This window comes from Pongo abelii, chromosome 1, assembly GCF_028885655.2.
Source record: "Pongo abelii isolate AG06213 chromosome 1, NHGRI_mPonAbe1-v2.0_pri, whole genome shotgun sequence".
NCBI lineage: Eukaryota > Metazoa > Chordata > Mammalia > Primates > Hominidae > Pongo > Pongo abelii.
Window position 1 is genome coordinate 218,074,033 of NC_071985.2, and position 19,134 is coordinate 218,093,166.

Here is a 19,134-nt window from a genome sequence, read left to right on the forward strand (position 1 = left end):
TAATGCCACTAAATTACCAGAGGATACAAATCTAAACAGCGTAGAATAAAATAAGGTCCTCAAACTCGGGTTTCTCTTATACAAATAGAAATGATTTTAAAATTACTTTCTCATTGTGGTAGACATTCACAGCATCAGAATAATAGGTAGACATGTTCTTAATAAAACCTGCATACTGTAATTCAATGTGATTAAGTACCCATTAATATGCATTCACATAATGGCGGGGTTAGTGCTCAGGAATGACGGATATTTATGTTTCTTTATTCCCTAGTCTAGTCTACAACTCTAGAATAGTTTCTCCAAGTGTATTTTTTTCACCACTTGCCCTAAAACCACCAGGGATACTTGTGAAGTATGCAGACCCTGGAGTACCATACTTGAGAGTAAATCCAGGAATGTGCATTTTCAATAAGCTCCTTGGGTGATTCTTAAGGATATTACAAATTGTGAGAATCTTTGCACCAGAATGATTCTCATGCTAATGCACTTTTCTTGTTTCAAATGTGAACACTGAGGTTACAAATGAGAAGTCTAAAACCAGGTATACCTGGACAGAGAGGGAATTATAAAGAGAAATAAGAAATAACATACTGCTTGGGGACAGAGAAGCAAATGTTCTATTTTATTTCTAGCCAAGCTTTCCAAAAATTATGGTAAAACTGGGTGAGCATCTGACTCAGAGAACAAAAGTAAACTAACGATCAGCAGATTAAATCACAATCATCATCCTACCAAATAATACAACTTTAAACTTAAAAGGCTTATAAGTTTTTATCACATTAATAGTGTGCAACTAAGTTAAGAATACTTAAGTGTTTTAAAGAAAGGGGAATGTGGAGGGAGATGGTCCATTAATAGTTTTTCAACAGGCAATGACTATTTAGATTCATTGCTACATTAGACCACCCAAACAAGATGGCAATCTAAAACACTAGCTCAGTGTAAGCATCATAATGATATCATTAAACATCACTTCCAGCTCTTCTTTTGCCACTGATCCAGTTAAAAATTAACCTCTATGCATGTTACGTGTAAGAATATATATATATTTTTTTTTTAAAGACTGTGTTTCGCTCTTGTTGCCCAGGCAGGAGTGCAATGGCGCCATCTCAGCTCACCGCAACCTCCGCCTCCCGGGTTCAAGCGATTCTCCTGCCTCAGAGTAGCTGGGATTACATGCATGCGCCACACACCCAACTAATTTTATATTTTTAGTAGAGATGAGGTTTCTCCACGTTGGTCAGAGTGGTCTCAAACTCTTGACCTGAGGTGATCCGCCTGACTCAGCCTCCCAAAGTGCTGGGATTACATGCAAGAGCTACTGCGCCCAACCATTGTAAGATCTTTAATTAAAAATCAAAAAGGGCTGGGCACAGTGGCTCATGCCTGTAATCCCAGCACTTTGGGAGGCTGAGGCAGGTGGATCACCTGAGGTCAGGAGTTCGAGACCAGCCTGGCCAACATGGTGAAACCTCATCTCTACTAAAAATACAAAAATTAGCCAGGCGTGGTGGTGGGTGCCTGTAATCCCAGCTTTAGGGAGGCTGAGGTGGGAGAATTGCTTGAACTCAGGAGGGAGAGGTTGCAGTGAGCCAAGACTGCACCACTGCACTCCAGCCTGGGTGACAGAGTGAAACTCAGTCAAAATAAAAAAAATAATAATAATAAAAATAAAAAGGCCAGTAACAAAAATGACTTCAAAATACAAACTATTATCAGGACAGATGCAACTCAAATGCTCAGTACTAAATGTTAACATCCAACAAGAGGGCTTGATCTTAAAAAGAAGCAAAGCAGTTATATTCAAATGGCTTTAAATCATTCTAATAAACTACTGGTTAACAGCATGAGAAGACAAAGCATTGTTTCAGGAAGCTATTGACTTCCCATGAAACAATCTTACCTTACTTACACTTTAGGAGTAAAAAGGAAAACTGCACTTATCTCAGTTTAGGCTATACCCATTAGAGTCTAGAAACACAGTTATTAGTTTTTTTATTTTCATACCACCAGATGTCTAACAGTTATTAGTTTTATTTAAAACTAAGGCTGACTCTGGAAGAGGTTGAATTTTGAACTAATGTTAACAGAAACAATGCATTGTAGTGAAATATCCATGTAAGCAACATAAAGAGGTATGTAAGGGCCTTCTGGTATTTGTGTGTTAGTTATAAACAAGTGGGGTCAAGGTGAACACACCCTCAATGAATTTTGTACTAAAAAAGTAGCATATAGTCCTCCTGTAGCTGAGAAGGTCAGTTTCACTAGCCTAAGTCCTAAACGTAGGAGAGGACTAGGTCAGTTTACAGAATGGCAGGAGAAGAGGATGAGGACAGTGGATATTAATAATAATTAAACCATGCCTGCTTTTAACCTATCCTTACAAGGAAAAGAAAAAGGAAAGAAAGAAGAGAAACTAAATGCTATGTATCTAATTCCAACCAGCCTGCAAACTCCTACAAAGTCTTATGATGCTGGTTTAAAAGACCATCTTTCGTCCTCTTAGTAAGTCAGCCAATGTACTCGAGCTGATGTTTACCATATTTACATCAGAGGAAATGGAAGCAGAGTGCTTCCTGAAAATCTGTCAGGCCAGAGACAGAAGGAAAAGCAAAGCCTTAGCTCCTGTTGTTCACAGAGTCACCCTTAACAAGTCCCCTGGCCTAAGTTTCCATTTCTTCTTCAACAAAATTAAAATTTCTAACCCTCTATAACTCCAGGTAGTTGTATGCAGTAATGTAAAAGAACAGCTTTCAGTTTTTCAGAGGAAAGGCACTTATGAAACCCATGAAAGCATAGTTATCTCCAACAACAAAGTGTTGTGAGGCCAATATTCTTGATGTGATATTTATAGTAGCCAAGATGGGGTAGATATAACAGACACTGTTTTAACTGGGATTTTCTCCCTGTTGGATGGTTCTAATAATGAATACATTTTTAAACAGGAGTTTATGTAACATATCCATGTATGCATGCCAAAATACAAATGCATATAGGCTAGTTGTAACCAGATTGAACAAGGTGAAATGGTGAATGACAAATGCTAACTTCCCAAACTGCTGCAGATACAGACTTTCAGATCACAGATGACAACTGGATGGAAGGCTTAACATGGTGTCTATAAATACCTGGTCTGGGGCCCACTCCAGCTGCAGTACACACACACTACATGCATCATGGCTTCTGACGCTCTGTGTGAATTAGGAAACAGACAAGCAAACTTGGGTTAACAATGCAAACCACACAGCATGCAGGGTTATAGTTTCCGTTCTTTTGCCATCTTTAAAATCAGGAACTGGTAGATTCCAAGTTGGGGGATGTTTCTGTAGTTTGGACATCCAAAATATTTGTTGGTTGCTTCCATTCTCTCACAATACACACAGCAATCTGTTAATTTCAACAGATTTTTAATAGATCTTGTAAAGAGATTAATTTTACGTTTCTACACACAGAGAATTCATGGGCAAATGTGAGACAGGTGAAGAAAGCAGATCCACCTGATCGAATTAGACGATTAAAAAAATCTTATGGAGTAAAGGTGAGTGAACATATCTAACAGTCCCTTTCCAAATTTCTTTCTCAGCTGAGATTCAATTTTAGAGGAAAACAAACCACCTAATTAAATTCTATCCTAGCTTATCTTCTTTATCTTTTCATCAGTTTTTAAATAATACATCAAGCTGAACACAGTGACTCTGGCCTGCAGTCCCAACACTTTGGGAGGTCCAGGAGGGAGGATCACTTGAGGTCAGGAGTTCAAAATCAGCTGGGGCAACATAGTGAAACCCCATTCCTACTATCAAAAACATGTTTGTTTTTTTTTTAACATTTTAATATAGAGTTTATATATAAAGTATTTAAAAAATAAGCTCTTTTTGTTTTTTTGAGACAGTGTCTCACTGTTGCCTAGGCTGGAGTGCAGTGGTGCAACCACAACTCACTGTAGCCTTGACCTCCCCAGCATCAGGTGATCTTTCTACCTCATCCTCCCGAGTGGCTGGACCATAGGTGCATGCCACCATGCCTGGCTAATTTTTTTTCTTTTTTTTTTTTTTTTGAGAAGGAGTCTCACTCTGTCGCCCAGGCTGGAGCCCAGTGGCGCCATCTTGGCTCACTGCAACCTCTGCTTCCCGGCTTCAAGCAATTCTCCCACCTCAGCCTCCCGAGTAGCTGGGATTACAGGCGCCCACAACCATGCCTGGCTAATTTTTGTATTTTTAGTAGAGATGAGGTTTCACCATGTGAGCCAGGCTGGTCTCAAATTTCTGACCTCAGGTGATCCACCCGCCTCGGCCTCCCAAAGTGTTGGGATTACAGGCGTGAGTCACTGTGTCCAGCCGTGATTTTTTTTTTTTAAGAGACAGTGTTTTGCCATGCTGCCCAGGCTGGTGTCAAATCCGTAGGTTCAAGTGATCTCCCCACCTCAGCCTCCCAAAGTGTTGGGACTACAGACGTGAGCCACCATGCTTGGCCAGAAAGAAGTTGTTAACAAAATACTTTCACCTACTATGTCCAGAGTATTTATTCGGATGATATTAGGAAGTCGACGTTGTAAATAAAAAGGACCTGATATGTAGAATTATTTCATTACTTAAACATTACAAAAATTAGCACAAGCTATACTACCAGCAACAAAAGGTCATTTAGGTAAAAAGCCATTTCCTTTTAATTCTTTAAAGTTGGTACATCCCCTTCACTAAGCCTGGAGACATATGTGTATCTGTTTTAATCTTCCAAACTTTTATTAAAATAAGGTAATTACCAAAAAAGGGTAACTGTTATTAGTAGGTTAGAAAACACTGCTATTATCAGCTAATGTTTCTTAAATAATGGCACCAAGACTGTGGAGGTTAAAAGGAAAAAAAAAAAAAGACATTTCATAAAATGATAATATATCCTCATATTAACACACAGCATCACGACTAAGATGATAAATTACACCCCAAATGCAAAACCTTGTAAGGAGCTACGTCAAACTCATTCAAGCTTACCTTGCAGGTAAGATTAAAACCATTAAGTTAGTCTCTGTCTGGTTGTTCAAAACTCCCCCCTTCCTACAAAATACTTAAGTTACAACCAAAACTGTACTTAATATAAAAACTTGAGCCAAAAAGTGATGGGAGTCAATTCTGTTTTTTCTTTTTTTTTGGACACAAGGTCTCACTCTGTCACCCAGGCTGGAGTGCAGTGGCAACGATGATGGCTCACAGCAGCCTTAACCTCCTGGGCTTAGGTGATCCTCCCATCTCAGCCTCTCAAGCAGCTGAGACTATAGGCATGCCACCATGGCTGGCTAATTTTTTTTTTTAAATTTCTTGTAGAAACAGAGACTCACTATGTTGCCCAGGCTGGTTTCAAATTCCCAGGCTCAAGTGCTCCTCCTGCCTTGGCCTATCAAAGTACTGGGATCACAGGCATAAGCCACCACACCGACTCAAACTGTACTTTATACATAAAACTAAGCCAAAAGGTGATGGAGTTGATTCTGAACAAAGTCAACCTGGAAAACTCCATCAGCCACCCACACCCATTCTAAAGCTCAATGACAGAAATCTGAATGTTCTCCAGTAAAACAGTGGCAAAAGCTGCCTGGTTGTTTTTAAAACTCTTACCACTTTCGTCTTTAGGATAAAGCTATTCCCTGAACTTGTAACTCTTAATAATTTACTGTACTAGAAAAAGCAATGTGTGATACTAGTCATACTGATGAATAATTCCAGCACAAGACTGTAAAATAACCCAAACTCAAAAGTAAATTCTATTCAGCTTCTAGAAAATACATCCCAGAGTCACCGTTCTATAATAAATGGGGGATTTCAGCAAAACTGTGTTACCCCATTCTACCTAGAAAACTCAGCTCCATCATTACATTTAAACAAGCTAAATAACTGAGACTTAGAAAAAAGTATTAGGTAGCATGATTTCAATATATACAGTGCTAATATGGCCTGATGACAATACTGTAATCTCAGACCATAACACTGCATTTTCAGTAACGTTCAATTATGCTGGTCAGGCATGGTGTCTCGCTCCTATAATCCTGTCATTTTGAGAGGCTGAGGCGGGTGGATTGCTTGAGCCCAGGAGTTCAAGACCAGCCTGGGCAACGTGGCAAAACCTCATCTCTACAAAAAATAAAGAAATTAGCTGGACATGGTGGCAGGCACCTGTAGTCATAGCTAGTCAGGAAGGGGAGATGGGAGGATCAGCCTGGGTGATAGAGTGAGACCCTGTCTCAAAAAAAAATTTTTTTTTAATTAAGTAAATAAAAATTTGTACTTCTTTTTGTTGGTTCTTCTGTCTTTGGTGAAGTTAGGGCTGCTTACACACAGTAGCAATGATACCTTTCAAAATAAACCAGGCCTAAGAGGCATGGTGGCTCATGCCTGTAATACTTTGGGAGGCGGAGGCGAGAGGATCTGCTTGAGCCTGTGAGACTGAGGCTGAGGCTGCAGTGAGCCATGGCTGCGCCACTGCACTCCAGCCTGGGCAACAGAGCAAGACCCTGTCTATATAAATAAAATAAAATAAAATAAAATAAAAAAAGTCCTAAGAAAAGGAAAGAAATAGGGAAATACTGCTGGACTCAAAAGTTAACATCTGCTTACTGTCAAAATTTTCTTTAGGAAAATCACAAAAACAAAAACATACAAAAAAAACTTCCTAAAAAAATTTAGGAAGCTTCTAAAATGTGTCTAAGCAAAATAACCCCAATCTATCTTGAACACAGCAATGGACTGAGCTGTTCTTAATCTGTTGAAATACTAAAATACAGAATGTTTCTCTTTTTTATGAGATAGTGTCTCACTCTGTTGCCCAGGCTGGAGTGCAGTGGTACCATCGTGGCTCACTGCAACCTCCGCCTCCCAAGTTCAAGCGATTCTCCTGCCTCAGCCTCCCAAGTAGCTGGGGTTACAGGGGTGTGCCACCGCACACTGCTAATTTTTTAATTTTTATTATTATTTTTTTTGAGATGGTCTCGCTCTGTCACCCAGGCTGGAGTGCAGTGGCACGATCTCAGCTCGCTGCAAGCTCTACCCCCTCGGTTTATGTCATTCTCCTGCCTCAGCCTCCTGAGTAGCTGGGAATACAGGCGCCCACCACTACGCCTGGCTAATTTTTTGTATATTTAGTAGAGACGGGGTTTCACCGTGTTAGCCAGGATGGTCTCGATCGCCTGACCTCATGATCCACCTGCCTCAGCCTCCCAAAGTGCTGGGATTACAGGCGTGAGCCACCGTGCCTGGCCAATTTTTATATTTTTAGTAGAGATGGGGTTTCACCATGACCAGGCTGGTCTCAAACTCCTGACCTCAGGTGATCTGCCCACCGGAGCCTCCCAAAGTGCTGGGATTAACAGGCGTGAGCCACCATGCCGGGCCAGAATACAGACTTTTTCATTATTGTATTAACAGATGGGTTTGGATATGGTAGCTCACACCTGTAATCCCAGCACTTTGGAAGGCCAAGGCAGGAGGACTGCTTGAGCCCAGGAGTTGGAGATAGGCCTGGACAACACAGCAAGACCCTATCTCTGCTAAAAATAAAAAAATTAGCCAGGTGTAGTCCCAGCTACTCAGGAGGCTGAGGTGAGAGGATTGCTTGAGCCCAGGAAGTCGAGGATGCAGTGAACTACAATCATGTCACACTGCACACTGCACTCCAACCTGGGTGACAGAGTGAGACAATGTCTCCAAAAAAAAAAAAAAAAAAAGGAAGATCAAAGGAGGAGGTTAAGAAGACAAATAATGAACACATCTACTACTGGACCATGGGACTGATTAAAAACTGGAAAGGTTCCTACCCCTTCTGAAGCCCACACTTCCCAGGCTTACCCATTAATAACAAGTATTGAAGAGTTCAGCCATTCCAAATACCTGCATCCTCTGCTGATTTTTGAAGGGCTTCTGCTAATTCTTGGTCTGCAATCTCCTCTGGCCGTACATCCTCTCTTCCAGCCCCATATGCCAACCGGGCACACTCTGGTAGCTCTCCCTCAGGAAGAAAGGTGGTCTGGGAGCCTGTGGTGCCGATCACGAGTACATTTTTCTTCAGGTCAATGGAACACTTAGAAGAAAGAAACCAAAGAATAATAGCAGATAAAACACCATGCAGAAAAATTATGATCCTTAATTTAAAACTCCAATCACAAATGGCCAGGCACGGTGGCTCATGCCTGTAATCCCAGCACTTTGGGAGGCTGAGGAGGGCAGATCACCTGAGGTCAGGAGTTCTAGACCAGCCTGGCCAACATGGTGAAATCCTGTCTCCACTAAAAATACAAAAATTAGCCAGGTGTGGTGGCACATGCCTGTAATCCCAGGTACTTGAAGGCTGAGGCAGGAGAATCACTTGAACCTGGGAGGCGGAGGTTGCAGTGAGCCAAGATCGTGCCACGCAAGGCAATCTCCACAGTATTCTTTACTCCATGCTAATGCTAACTTCAGTTTTTGTGTATTTTATAACTACTTAATAGACAGTTGTGCACATATATGATTTACATCTATAAAGCTGGAGAATGCTGGTCTATACCATGACTAAAAAACTAATGAAAGGCAGTGACAAGGTTTTATTGATACATACATTCATTCATTCATTCGTTCTATTTAGAATGCTGTGAGCCGGGTGTGGTGGCTCACGCCTGTAATCCTAGCACTTTGGGAGGCTGAGGTGGGCGGATCACGAGGTCAGGAGATAAGACACCAACCTGGCTAACAAGGTGAAACCCCCTCTCTATTAAAAATACAAAAATTAGCCGGGCGTGGTGGCAGGTGCCTGTAGTCCCAGCTACTCGGGAGGCTGAGGCAGGAGAATGGCGTGAACCCAGGAGGCGAAGCTTGCAGTGAGCCAAGATTGCGCCACTGCACTCCAGCCTGGGCAAACGAGCAAGACTCCGTCTCAAAATAAATAAATAAATAAATAGAATGCTGTGTCTTATTATCAATATGATGCATCTACTTTTACAGAAATATTTTAAAATAGTGACATAAAAATACTGATTAGCTGTATTTTCAATTGTTTTTAACTCAATTTTGTTTTTTGAGATGTGATTTTGCTCTGTTACCTGGGCTGAAGTGTAGTGGCACAATCTTGACTCACTGCAGCCTGGTCGCAAGGGATCCTCTTGCCTCAGCCTCATGAGTAGCTAATGTACCACCACGCCTAGCTAATTTTTGTATTTTTTGTACAGACAGGGTCTCACTAAGTCACCCAGACTGGTCTCAAACTCATTCTGGCCTCAAGCAATCCTCCCTCCTTGGCCTCCCAAAATGCTGGAATTACAGGCATGCACCACTGCACCTGGCAGGTTGACTGGATACAAAACCCTACTGTGAAAAATGTGAAGTACCCAGTGGGGTCTACAGCCATACCACCCTGAACACGCCTAATCTCGTCTAAATACTCAGTGGACTAACTGCTTCTTCAATGACAGCAGTATATCTTAAACTATTGTGCTTTAGAGCAGAAAGATAAATATCAACACAAATTAATATATTAATTATGCACCCTGTACTAAATAAACACTTTCACTCCCAACATATACCTTCCTTAACCTTGAAGGTCTTCTTCCCAAGTACTGTTTGATCAGCATCAGAGAATGCTAAAGACTTACTTGACTCACACTTTTAAATCAGGTCATCAAAAAACTACTAATCAGGATCTAACCAGAATCTGAAAATTATACAAGGGAACCAAACTGTCCTTTACAATCTCAAAACACTTGGCAAGATTTAACAGATTCGCAGAGAGATTTCACAAAAACAGATTCTATCTATATTGACACATCATTTCAACCTTTGTCTAGCAACATAATTTAAGGACATTTCCAGGTTTGAAAAGTCGTTATTTCTTAGTTTTCCAGTATATGTAACCAATAGAAATAATGTGATAATAACCATATTACAAAAAGCAGATGCAAAAAAAAGTAAGTGAAGCTCTTAATTACCTGGTGCCGTTTAAGCATGTCCAGTCCCAGAAGCATGTCCATGGGCTGTTCCTCAAGTATAGAGAAGGAACATGGCAAAAAATCTCCTTCAATCTGAACCTGAGCTAAAAAGCACATGAAGAGAAAAGGTTATTGTTACATACTTCAAAAGAGAGATGGAATTTTGCTCTTGTTGCCCAGGCTGGAGTGCAATGGCACAATCCTGGCTCACGGCAACCTCTGCCTTCCGGGTTTAAGTGATTCTCTTGCCTCAGCCTCCCAAGTAGCTGGGATTACAGGCATGTGCCACCACGCCTGGCTAATTTTGGTATTTTTAGTAGAGACGGGGTTTTGCCATGTTGGTCAGGCTGGTCTCAAACTCTCGGCCTCAGGTTATCTACCCACCTCGGCCTCCCAAAGTGCTGGGATTACAGGCATGAGCCACCGTGTCCAGCTGAAAAGTTCTTTTCATTACTATTTTTTGAGACAGTCTTGCTCTGTTGCCCAGGCTGGAGTGCAGTGGCGTGATCTCGGCTCACCGCAACTTCTGCCTCCTGTGTTCTCTGATTCTCTGCCTAAACCTTCCAAGTAGATGGGATTACAAATGGGCGCCACCACGCCCAGCTAATTTTTACATTTTTAGTAGACACAGGGTTTCACCATGTTAGCCAGGCTGGTCTTGAACTCCTGACCTCACGTGATCCACCCACCTTGGCCTCCCAACGTGCTGGGATTACAGGCGTGAGCCACTGCACCCAGCCAAAAACTTTTTGTAGAGATTGAGTCTCGCTATATTGACCAGGCTGGTCTTGAACTTCTGGCCTCAGGCACTCATCCCTGCCTTGGCCTCCCAAAGTGCTGGGATTACAGGAGTGAGCCACCACACCCAGCAGATGACCTATTTTTAAAGAACTCCTTCCTTACACAAGATATTGTGTATTTTCTTCTAAAATCTTTAATTTTCCTTTCCACATCTAGGTTTTAGGGTTTTTTTTTTTTTTTGAGACAGGGTCTGCTATGTTGCCCAGGCTGGTCTCAAACTCCTAGGCTCAAGCAATCCTCCCTCCCCTGTATCCAGGTGTTTACTCTGAATTCGCTTGTGTGGTGTGGGTAGGGTCCGATTTCTAATTCATTTCTCCCCATGGATACCTCTTGTCCCAGCAACATTTCCTAACATTTCCCCATTGCTCTGTAAGACTTCTTCTCATTGATCAAGGTTCATAGAATCATGGGTTTGTTTCTACTCATATCTTCTAGACAGTCCTTTGATATCTAGAAGGCAATGTTGTTCTAGAGTATTTTGTCCATTCTCACAATATAGGGCCCACGCCAAATTTAAAATGAGCACATTCAGTCTCACAAAAAACTATCCGGATTTTGATGGCATCTCAATGGTTCTGTGGATGAATGTGGGAGAATTGCCACCCCCAACATACTGAATCTTCTAATCCACGGTAAAGCTTTCCTTTTATTTAGGTTTCCCCTATTGCTATAAGGGTTTTTTCATGCTGATCATAGCCACGGTTGTAAAATCCACAAGGATGGCCACAGAGCTTGGTACTTATTTTGTCTCTTCCTATTATCTTCTCACTTAAAGCCATCAAAAATCTGAGAACTCAGCCCCTGAAGGAACCAGTTTATGGTATTCCTGCAAAACTCTCAGTCCTACTGTGTTTAGGAAAGTGTAAGGTAGTTGAACTATCTTTATCCTACACAAATCAATAAGAGAAACACAAAGACCCTAATAAACAGACATACATATTTCAAAAGAAAGGAAGAGCAAATTTGTAGAAAAACTATCATTTGCAATGAAAAAAAAGTAACTTACAATAAGAAACCACTCTTTTATTTGGAAAAAAAAATTTTTTTTTGGGAAAAGAGTATTGCTCTATTGTCCAGGCTGAAGTACACTGGCATGATCTCGGCTCACTGCAACCTTTGCCTCCCGGGTTCAAGTGATCCTCTCACCTCAGCCTCCTGAGTAGCTGGGACTACAGGCGTACGTCATGACAACCGGCTAATTTTTTGTAGTTTTAGTAGAGATGTGGTTTCGCTATGGCCCCCAGGCTGGTCTCAAACTCCTGAGCTCAAGCAATCTGCCCACCCTGGCCTCTCGAAGTGCTGGGATTTCAGGCATGAGCCACCACACCCACCTTATTTGTAAATTTAAGAGGGAAAACAAATATTGCTTAACAGTATAGGACACTAAGATGAATATTCATTCAGTGGTGGATAAACCAGATTGGTACAGGTTAGCAACATATCAAGAGTCCTAAAGCACCTGTAACTTTGATTCAGTAGTTTCACTTATAGAAATCTTGACTAGGGGGAAAAAAATCAAAATGTGCAGAAAACCATACTGCCATGTTCTAATAGGAAACATCACCAGCCAGGCGCAGCAGCTCACGCCTGTAATCCTAGCACTTTGGAAGGCTGAGGCAGGCGAATCACTTTGAGTTCAGGAGTTCGAGACCAGCCTGGGCAACATGATGAAACCCTGTCTCTACTAAAAATCCAAAAATTACCCCGGTGTGGTAGCAGGTGCCTGTAATCCCAGCTATTCGGGAGGCTGAGGCAGGAGAATCGTTTGAACCTGGGAGGCACAGGTTGCAGTGAGCCAAGATTACGCCACTGCACTCCAGTGTGGGCAACAGAGTGAGACTCTGTTTCAAAAAAAAAAAAAGAAAAAGAAAAAGAAAAAAAGAAACAACCCAAAAGCTGATCCTTAAACCTGCAACAGAATGCTATACATTTATTCATTTATTTAAATAATTCTTTTGAAATTTATGGTGACATTGGGAAAATGTTGTTTCACTTTTTCTTAGAGCAGAATATAAAATTTTAAACATGAAATAATCACCTTTTATAAGATAAAAAAGTGTACAGAAAAAAGACCAGAAGGAGATATGCCCAAATGATACTGGTGGTTGATTCTCACTACAGGAATTTAAGGGATTTTTTTTCCTTCATCTCACATTTCTATACTTTTGAAGTTCTCTATAGTAAGCATCTATTAAATGGATAATGAAAGAAGAAAACAAAAACAATTCTGATTAGAGATGAAGGACTGAACACATGCATTTATCTACATTTACTCCTGAAACATTACAAAAAAGGTTTTTGGGTTTTGTCTAAGGCACACATTTTTTTTTTTCTTTTGAGATGGAGTTTCACTCTTGTTGCCCAGGCTGGAGTGAAATGGCACAACCTTGGCTTACTGCAACCTCTGCCTCCCAGGTTCAAGCGATTCTCCTGCCTCAGCCTCCTGAATAGCTGGGATTACAGGCACCCGCCACCACGTCGGGCTAATTTTTGTATTTTCGGTAGAGACAGGGTTTCACCATGTTGGCCAGGCTGGTCTCAAACTCCTGACCTCAGGTGATCCACCTGCCTCGGCGTCCCAAAGTGCTGGGATTACAGGCGTGAGCCACCGTGCCCAGCCCTAAGGCATATATTTTTAACGCCAAATATAATAGTAGAGACGACAGGAACAAAATTTTAGAGCTAAAAAGCAGATGACAGTGAGGAAAACTGAGCAGCAACCCAACTGACATCACAGAACTCCTATGGGGCATGGGAACTGGTCATAAATACCTCTGCAGATAGGAGGAGAGATGGGCCCAAAGCAGCAAGGCTGGCGGGAAAGCTGCAGAGGCACAGTTAGCCCTTGGGGTGTCCCTCCCGCACTCTGCTAGGCCAGGAGACCCTTCACCCCAGTAGCAGACTAGAGCTTATTTTCTGGAGAGGGTGAAACAGAGGCACTCTTAACAGAGGTGAGCATGGAGGGAGACAGGGACAGAACAAGTATCTAACTGAAAACCAGGGGGAATAAATAAAACCCAACTGAGATGCGAACCTTCTTCTCCCTCCCAACTTTCAGAGCCACCCTACAGTGAAGGCCACAAGGGCCATGGCTGCCTACCCAGGTCATTTACCAAACAAGCCTTTTGGTGGCCCACTCTTTTTTTTTTTTTTTGAGACGAGGTCTCACTGTCATCCAAGCTGGAGTACAGGAGTATGAACACAGCTCACTGCAGCCTCTATCTCCCTGGCTCAAGCAATCCTCCTGCCTTAGCCTCTTGAGTAGCTGGCACTATCGGCACTTGCCACCACACCCGGCTATTTAAAAATATTTTTTGTAGAGACGAGTTCTCCCTATGTTGCCCAGGCTGGTCTCAAACTCCTGGCCTCAAGCCATCGTCCCACATGAGCCTCCTAAAGCACTGGGATTATAGGTGTGAGCCATCGCGGCCAGCCAGTGGCCCACTCTTCAATGTGAGCTGATGTCAAGGATCACAAGACATTTATGAAAACCATCTAAAGTAAAATACAAACAAATACAAAATCCAACACAAAGGCTGGAAGACAAAGTTGAAGAAATCCCACAGAAAAACAAAAGAGAAGAAAACTAGAGGACAAGTCCAGGAGAGATTATCCTACCTGAATAACAGACATTCCAGAGGGGAGAAAATCATCGTCAAAATAATTCAGAGAAAGTCCCCAGAACGGAGGGATGTGAGCGTCTAGACTGCACAGGTTACCAAGTACCTAGTACAGTATATGAGAAGAGATCCACACCCAAGCATGCATTGTGAAAATTCAAAACACTGAGGTCAAAGGGAAGATCTACAAGCTTCAAAGAAGAAAAAGAAGGCTGGGCACGGTGGCTCACACCATAATCCCAGCACTATGGGAGGCCTCGTGGGTGGATCACTTGAGGCCAGGAATTTAAGAGAGATCATCCTGGCCAATATGGCAAAATTCCGTCTCTATTAAGAATACAAAAATTAGCTAGGTGTGGTGGTGCGCGCTTGTGATCCCAGCTACTCAGGGAGGCTGAGTCAGGAGAATCGCTTGAACCGGGGAGGCGGAGGTTGCAGTGAGCTGAGATCGTGCCACTGCACTCCAGCCTGGGCGACAGAACAAAGACTGTTTCAAAAAAACAGAAAAGAGGCCGGGAGCGGTGGCTCACGCCTGTAATCCCAGCATTTTGGGAGGCTGAGGCGGGCGGATCACGAGGTCAGGAGATGGAGACCATTCTGGCTAACACAGTGAAACCCCGTCTCTACTAAAAATACAAAAAATTAGCCGGGCGCAGTGGCGGGTGCCTGTAGTCCCAGCTACTTGGGAGGCTGAGGCAGGAGAATGGTGTGAACCCAGGAGGTGGAGCTTGCAGTGAGCTGAGATAGTGCCACTGCACTCCAGCCTGGGCGACAGAGAGAGACTCCGTCTCAAAAAAAAAAAAAAAAAAAAAAATACTGAAAAGAAAAAGAAAGCTTTCACATAAAGGATCAAGAATCGGAACAGAATCTAGCCTCACTACAGCAACACTGACAGTGAAAAGGTTAAGGGGTAATGCCTCAAAATTGTGAAGGAAAATGATTTCCAACCTAGGCAGACCAGTAGAATGTAGGGAAAAAAGACATGTCTGATACTTAGTCTCAATTTACTCCCATGCACCTCTTCTAAGAAAGCTACTGGATGATGCACTCCAATAAACTGAGGAGCAGATACAAAAGAGGAAGACAAGGGATTCATGTAATCCAACACAAGACAGAAGAGAAAGGAATCTGCAGGACTCAGTCAAGTTAAATTCCAAAACAGCAGCTCTGAAGCAGGCCTGAAACTGCCAGTCCAGGCTCAAGAAGTGTCTTTGATAGGATGAAATGTACAGGCTATTGGATGTGCTTGAAAGGAGATTTACATAATTAGGAAATGTCTGGGATGAATACTACGCAAGAAACCAAGTAAGAAAAACAGGACAATTATTAATTCTAAGAGAAAATAATACTAGCCATGAAAGAAAAGCAATCACATTCAATTAGATGGCTCAGCTCTCAAACACAGTCATATGAGTAAACAGCAAAATAAACATGTTATTTAGAAATATGGAGGTAAGTATCAAAATAAATCAGCTAAAATGACGGAAAGGGATTATCTCTTCAGGAAACAGAAACGTAGAGGAGACTACTTGTTTGTAACCAGCAGAAACACGTAACTTTGACAGACAGGATTTAAAACTTCTAGAAATTAAGCTTACTAACTCAGACATACCCACACAAAAGGCATTTAAAACAACAACAACAAAATAAGAACAACAAAAGACCCTCTAAAAACTTGAAAATCGACTACCCTACCTACAAATAAGCCTATAGAAAGACAGCAAGCCCCAGTGCCTTTTGCTCACCTAGATGTACCCTTCCAATAATCTTCTGGGTGCCCACTCCTTTGGCAATCCCTGCCCACCGACGGTCCACCAGTCTCATTATATTACACCTTTCTGCACAAGCTTGGCTCATAATAGTCATCTGGGCACCTGGAGGAGTAGAGAAACATCAGACAATAAAAACAAAATCCACTTTGTGAGAAGACTCAAAATACAGCGCCTAAATAATAACAAAGCAAAAACCAAGCACACCCCAAGGCTTTTGTCTCTATAAAATCATTTCTACCTAGCAAGTGTCCTGCCCTGCCTAATTCAACTTTCAGTTCTACTCTGTAATCTGAAACACGATGTAAAATTTGACACTGAGGGAAGAATATTCTGTAGCGATGCAATAATTAAATGACATTTTAAAACTTCACCAGTAGAAAGCAGTTACGTCCTGTGTTTACAGATGGCAATGCTAAATTAGCAGTACTTTGCACTTCTTACCGAGTATCTCTAAGCCGTCACCTCCTAGCTTCAAACGATTCTCCCGCGTCAGCCTCCTGAGTACCTGGGATTAACAGGCTTGCGCCATCATGTCTAGCTTTTTTTTTTTTTTTTTTTTTTTGTTGAGACAGTCTCGCTCTGTCGCCCAGGCTGGAGCGCAGTGACGCAGTCTCAGCTCACTGCAAGCTCCGCCTCCTGGGTTCACACCATTCTCCTGCCTCAGCCTCCCAAGTAGCTGCGACTACAGTCGCCCGCCACCATGCCCGGCTAATTTTTCGTATTTTTAGTAGAGATGGGGTTTCATCGTGTTAGCCAGGATGGTCTCGATCTCCTGACTTCGTGATCCACCTGTCTCGGCCTCCCAAAGTGCTGGGATTACAGGCGTGAGCCACTGCGCCCGGCACGTCCAGCTAATTTTTGTATTTTTAGTAGAGATGGGGTTTTACCACGCTGGCCAGGGTGGTCTGGAACTCCTCACCTCAAGTGATCCGCCCACCTCAGCTTCCCAAAGTGTTGGCATTACAGGTGTGAGCCACAGTGTCTGGCCCTATCAAGTTGTTTTTATATCAAATTTTGGGCTGGGTGTAGTGACTCACGCCTGTAATCGTACTTTAGGAGGCCAAGACAGGAGGATCACCTGAGCCAAGGAGTGGGAAACCAGCTAGGGCAACATAGTAATATCCTGTCTCACTATGTAAGCAGGTAAGTACGTTATTTACTACTTTATCTGCTCAAAAAGTAAAATTAAAAACAAAAACCCCACACTGGGACGCTATAGTCTACTATTAATAAATCATGCAGTCTTCCAAAATTTAGAAGTGGACTCCCATACTCTGCTCCAACAATTAGACTCTCTTCCCTTTAAATATGAGGGCACTTAGGTTATTTTCTCTCCCAGAAACATGTACACGGCGGGCTGGCCTATGTAGAACACAGTCGCTTCTGTAATCTTTACAATCCTAATTTCTCCCTGACACTCTAGTTCTACATTCTTATGCACTGGACATTTCTGTCAAAGCCAACAGGCATAAAACTCTTTCTCCCCAAATAATTCCCACTTTGGATTTCTCTGTCTTTGCCAATGGGATTATTTTCTCGCAGCCATAAAACCCGGGCATTGTTCACTTTTGACTCTTCTCCTAGTCTTCTTTCTTCTCAAACCTGTAAATAAGGTCTACGCAATTTCTGCTATTTCTGATGCCCTTCCTTCTTTTTTTTTTTTTTGAGACTGAGTTTCACTCTTGTTGCCCAGGATGGAGTTCAATGGCGCAATCTCGGCTCACTGCAAGCTCCATCTCCTGGGTTCAAGCGATTCTCCTGTCTCAGCCTCCCAAGTAGCTGGGATTAGAGGCAAGTACCACCATGCCTGGCTATTTTTTGTATTTTTAGTAGAGATGGGGCTTCACCACGTTGGCCAGGCTGGTCTTGAACTCCTGACCTCAGGTGATCCACCCGCCTTGGCCTCCCAAAGTGCTGGGATTACAGGTTTGAGCTACTGTGCCTGTCCTGATGCTGTTTCTTCTAACCATAGTGATCAGCCTGGCTTACACTGCCATTCCCTTACAAGAGGACAATTGTTCTGGCTTCCAAACCACTCCGTAGATGCGTAATTTAAAGCAAGGATATTGTTGTGACCCTTAGGGGTACAGAATTTTCCAGATTTGTGTCCACCTTTAGTTTTCCTAAAATATCACTTTTTTTTTTTTTTTTTTTGGAAACACAGTTTTGCTCTGTTGCCCAGGCTGGAGTGCAGTGGTGTGATCTCAGCCCACTGCAATCTCTGCCTCCCGGGTTCAGGCGATTGTCCTGCCTCAGCCTCCTAAGTAGCTGGGATTACAGGCATGCCACCATCATGCCTGGCTGATTTTGTATTTTTAGTAGATACGGGGTTTCACCACGTTGGCCAGGCTGGTCTTGAACTCCTGATCTCAAGTGATCTACCCGCCTCAGCCTCCCAAAGTGCTCGGATTACAGGTTTGAGCCACTGCACTGGGCCAATAGCACCATTTTCAAATCACTTACTTCTTCATCTGCTTAAAAGTCCTCAATGGTTTCCACTCCTTATGAGATTAGTTTCAAACCACCATCACCACAGCTTCAGATCCCACCCCATCCTGGCTCCACCATTTCTTTCCAGCCTTACATTCCAACTACTCTAAACCCTCTGCTTCAGCAGGAGGAATATGTCCCCTTTGCCATTCACTCACTTTGACCCTCCTGTAAAATGCTCCCTCCCCTGCTTTTTTTTCTGAATTCCACCGATGCTTCAAGATCCAGCTCAAGACCCACTTCCTCCCTAACTGACTGCCCTTTTGCAATGACCTCGCCTCTCACTCAATTCCAACACTTCCTGCTCATATTACTCACAGGTACCCTACACTTTATAAGCAATAAAAGTTCTTGGCATTTCAGAAAGGTTAGATTCAAAAAGGCCCAGAAATAATGAAGGAAAAGGGAATTTGGAAAGGCAATTCTCTCTTTTCTTCCTCCTTAACTTTAATTTACAAAAGCAAGTTATTAAAGTAAGCAACCCAGGATGAGAAGGGCCCCT

At 42.5% G+C, this 19,134-nt stretch overlaps 1 protein-coding gene across 1 annotated transcript in view; it reads right to left on the bottom strand.

Moving 5' to 3' along the window:
• The window catches only part of DDI2 (DNA damage inducible 1 homolog 2), a 43,735-nt gene that overhangs the window by 2,246 nt on the left and 22,355 nt on the right, over window positions 1-19,134 (bottom strand). The window contains exons 6-9 of the mRNA XM_009234925.3: window positions 16,116-16,244; window positions 9,950-10,053; window positions 7,881-8,070; window positions 3,132-3,194 (exon numbers count right to left, since the gene is read on the bottom strand). Coding sequence (XP_009233200.1) covers window positions 3,178-3,194; window positions 7,881-8,070; window positions 9,950-10,053; window positions 16,116-16,244 — 440 coding nt within the window. The 3' untranslated portion in view covers window positions 3,132-3,177. The remainder of the gene's footprint in view (window positions 1-3,131; window positions 3,195-7,880; window positions 8,071-9,949; window positions 10,054-16,115; window positions 16,245-19,134) is intronic.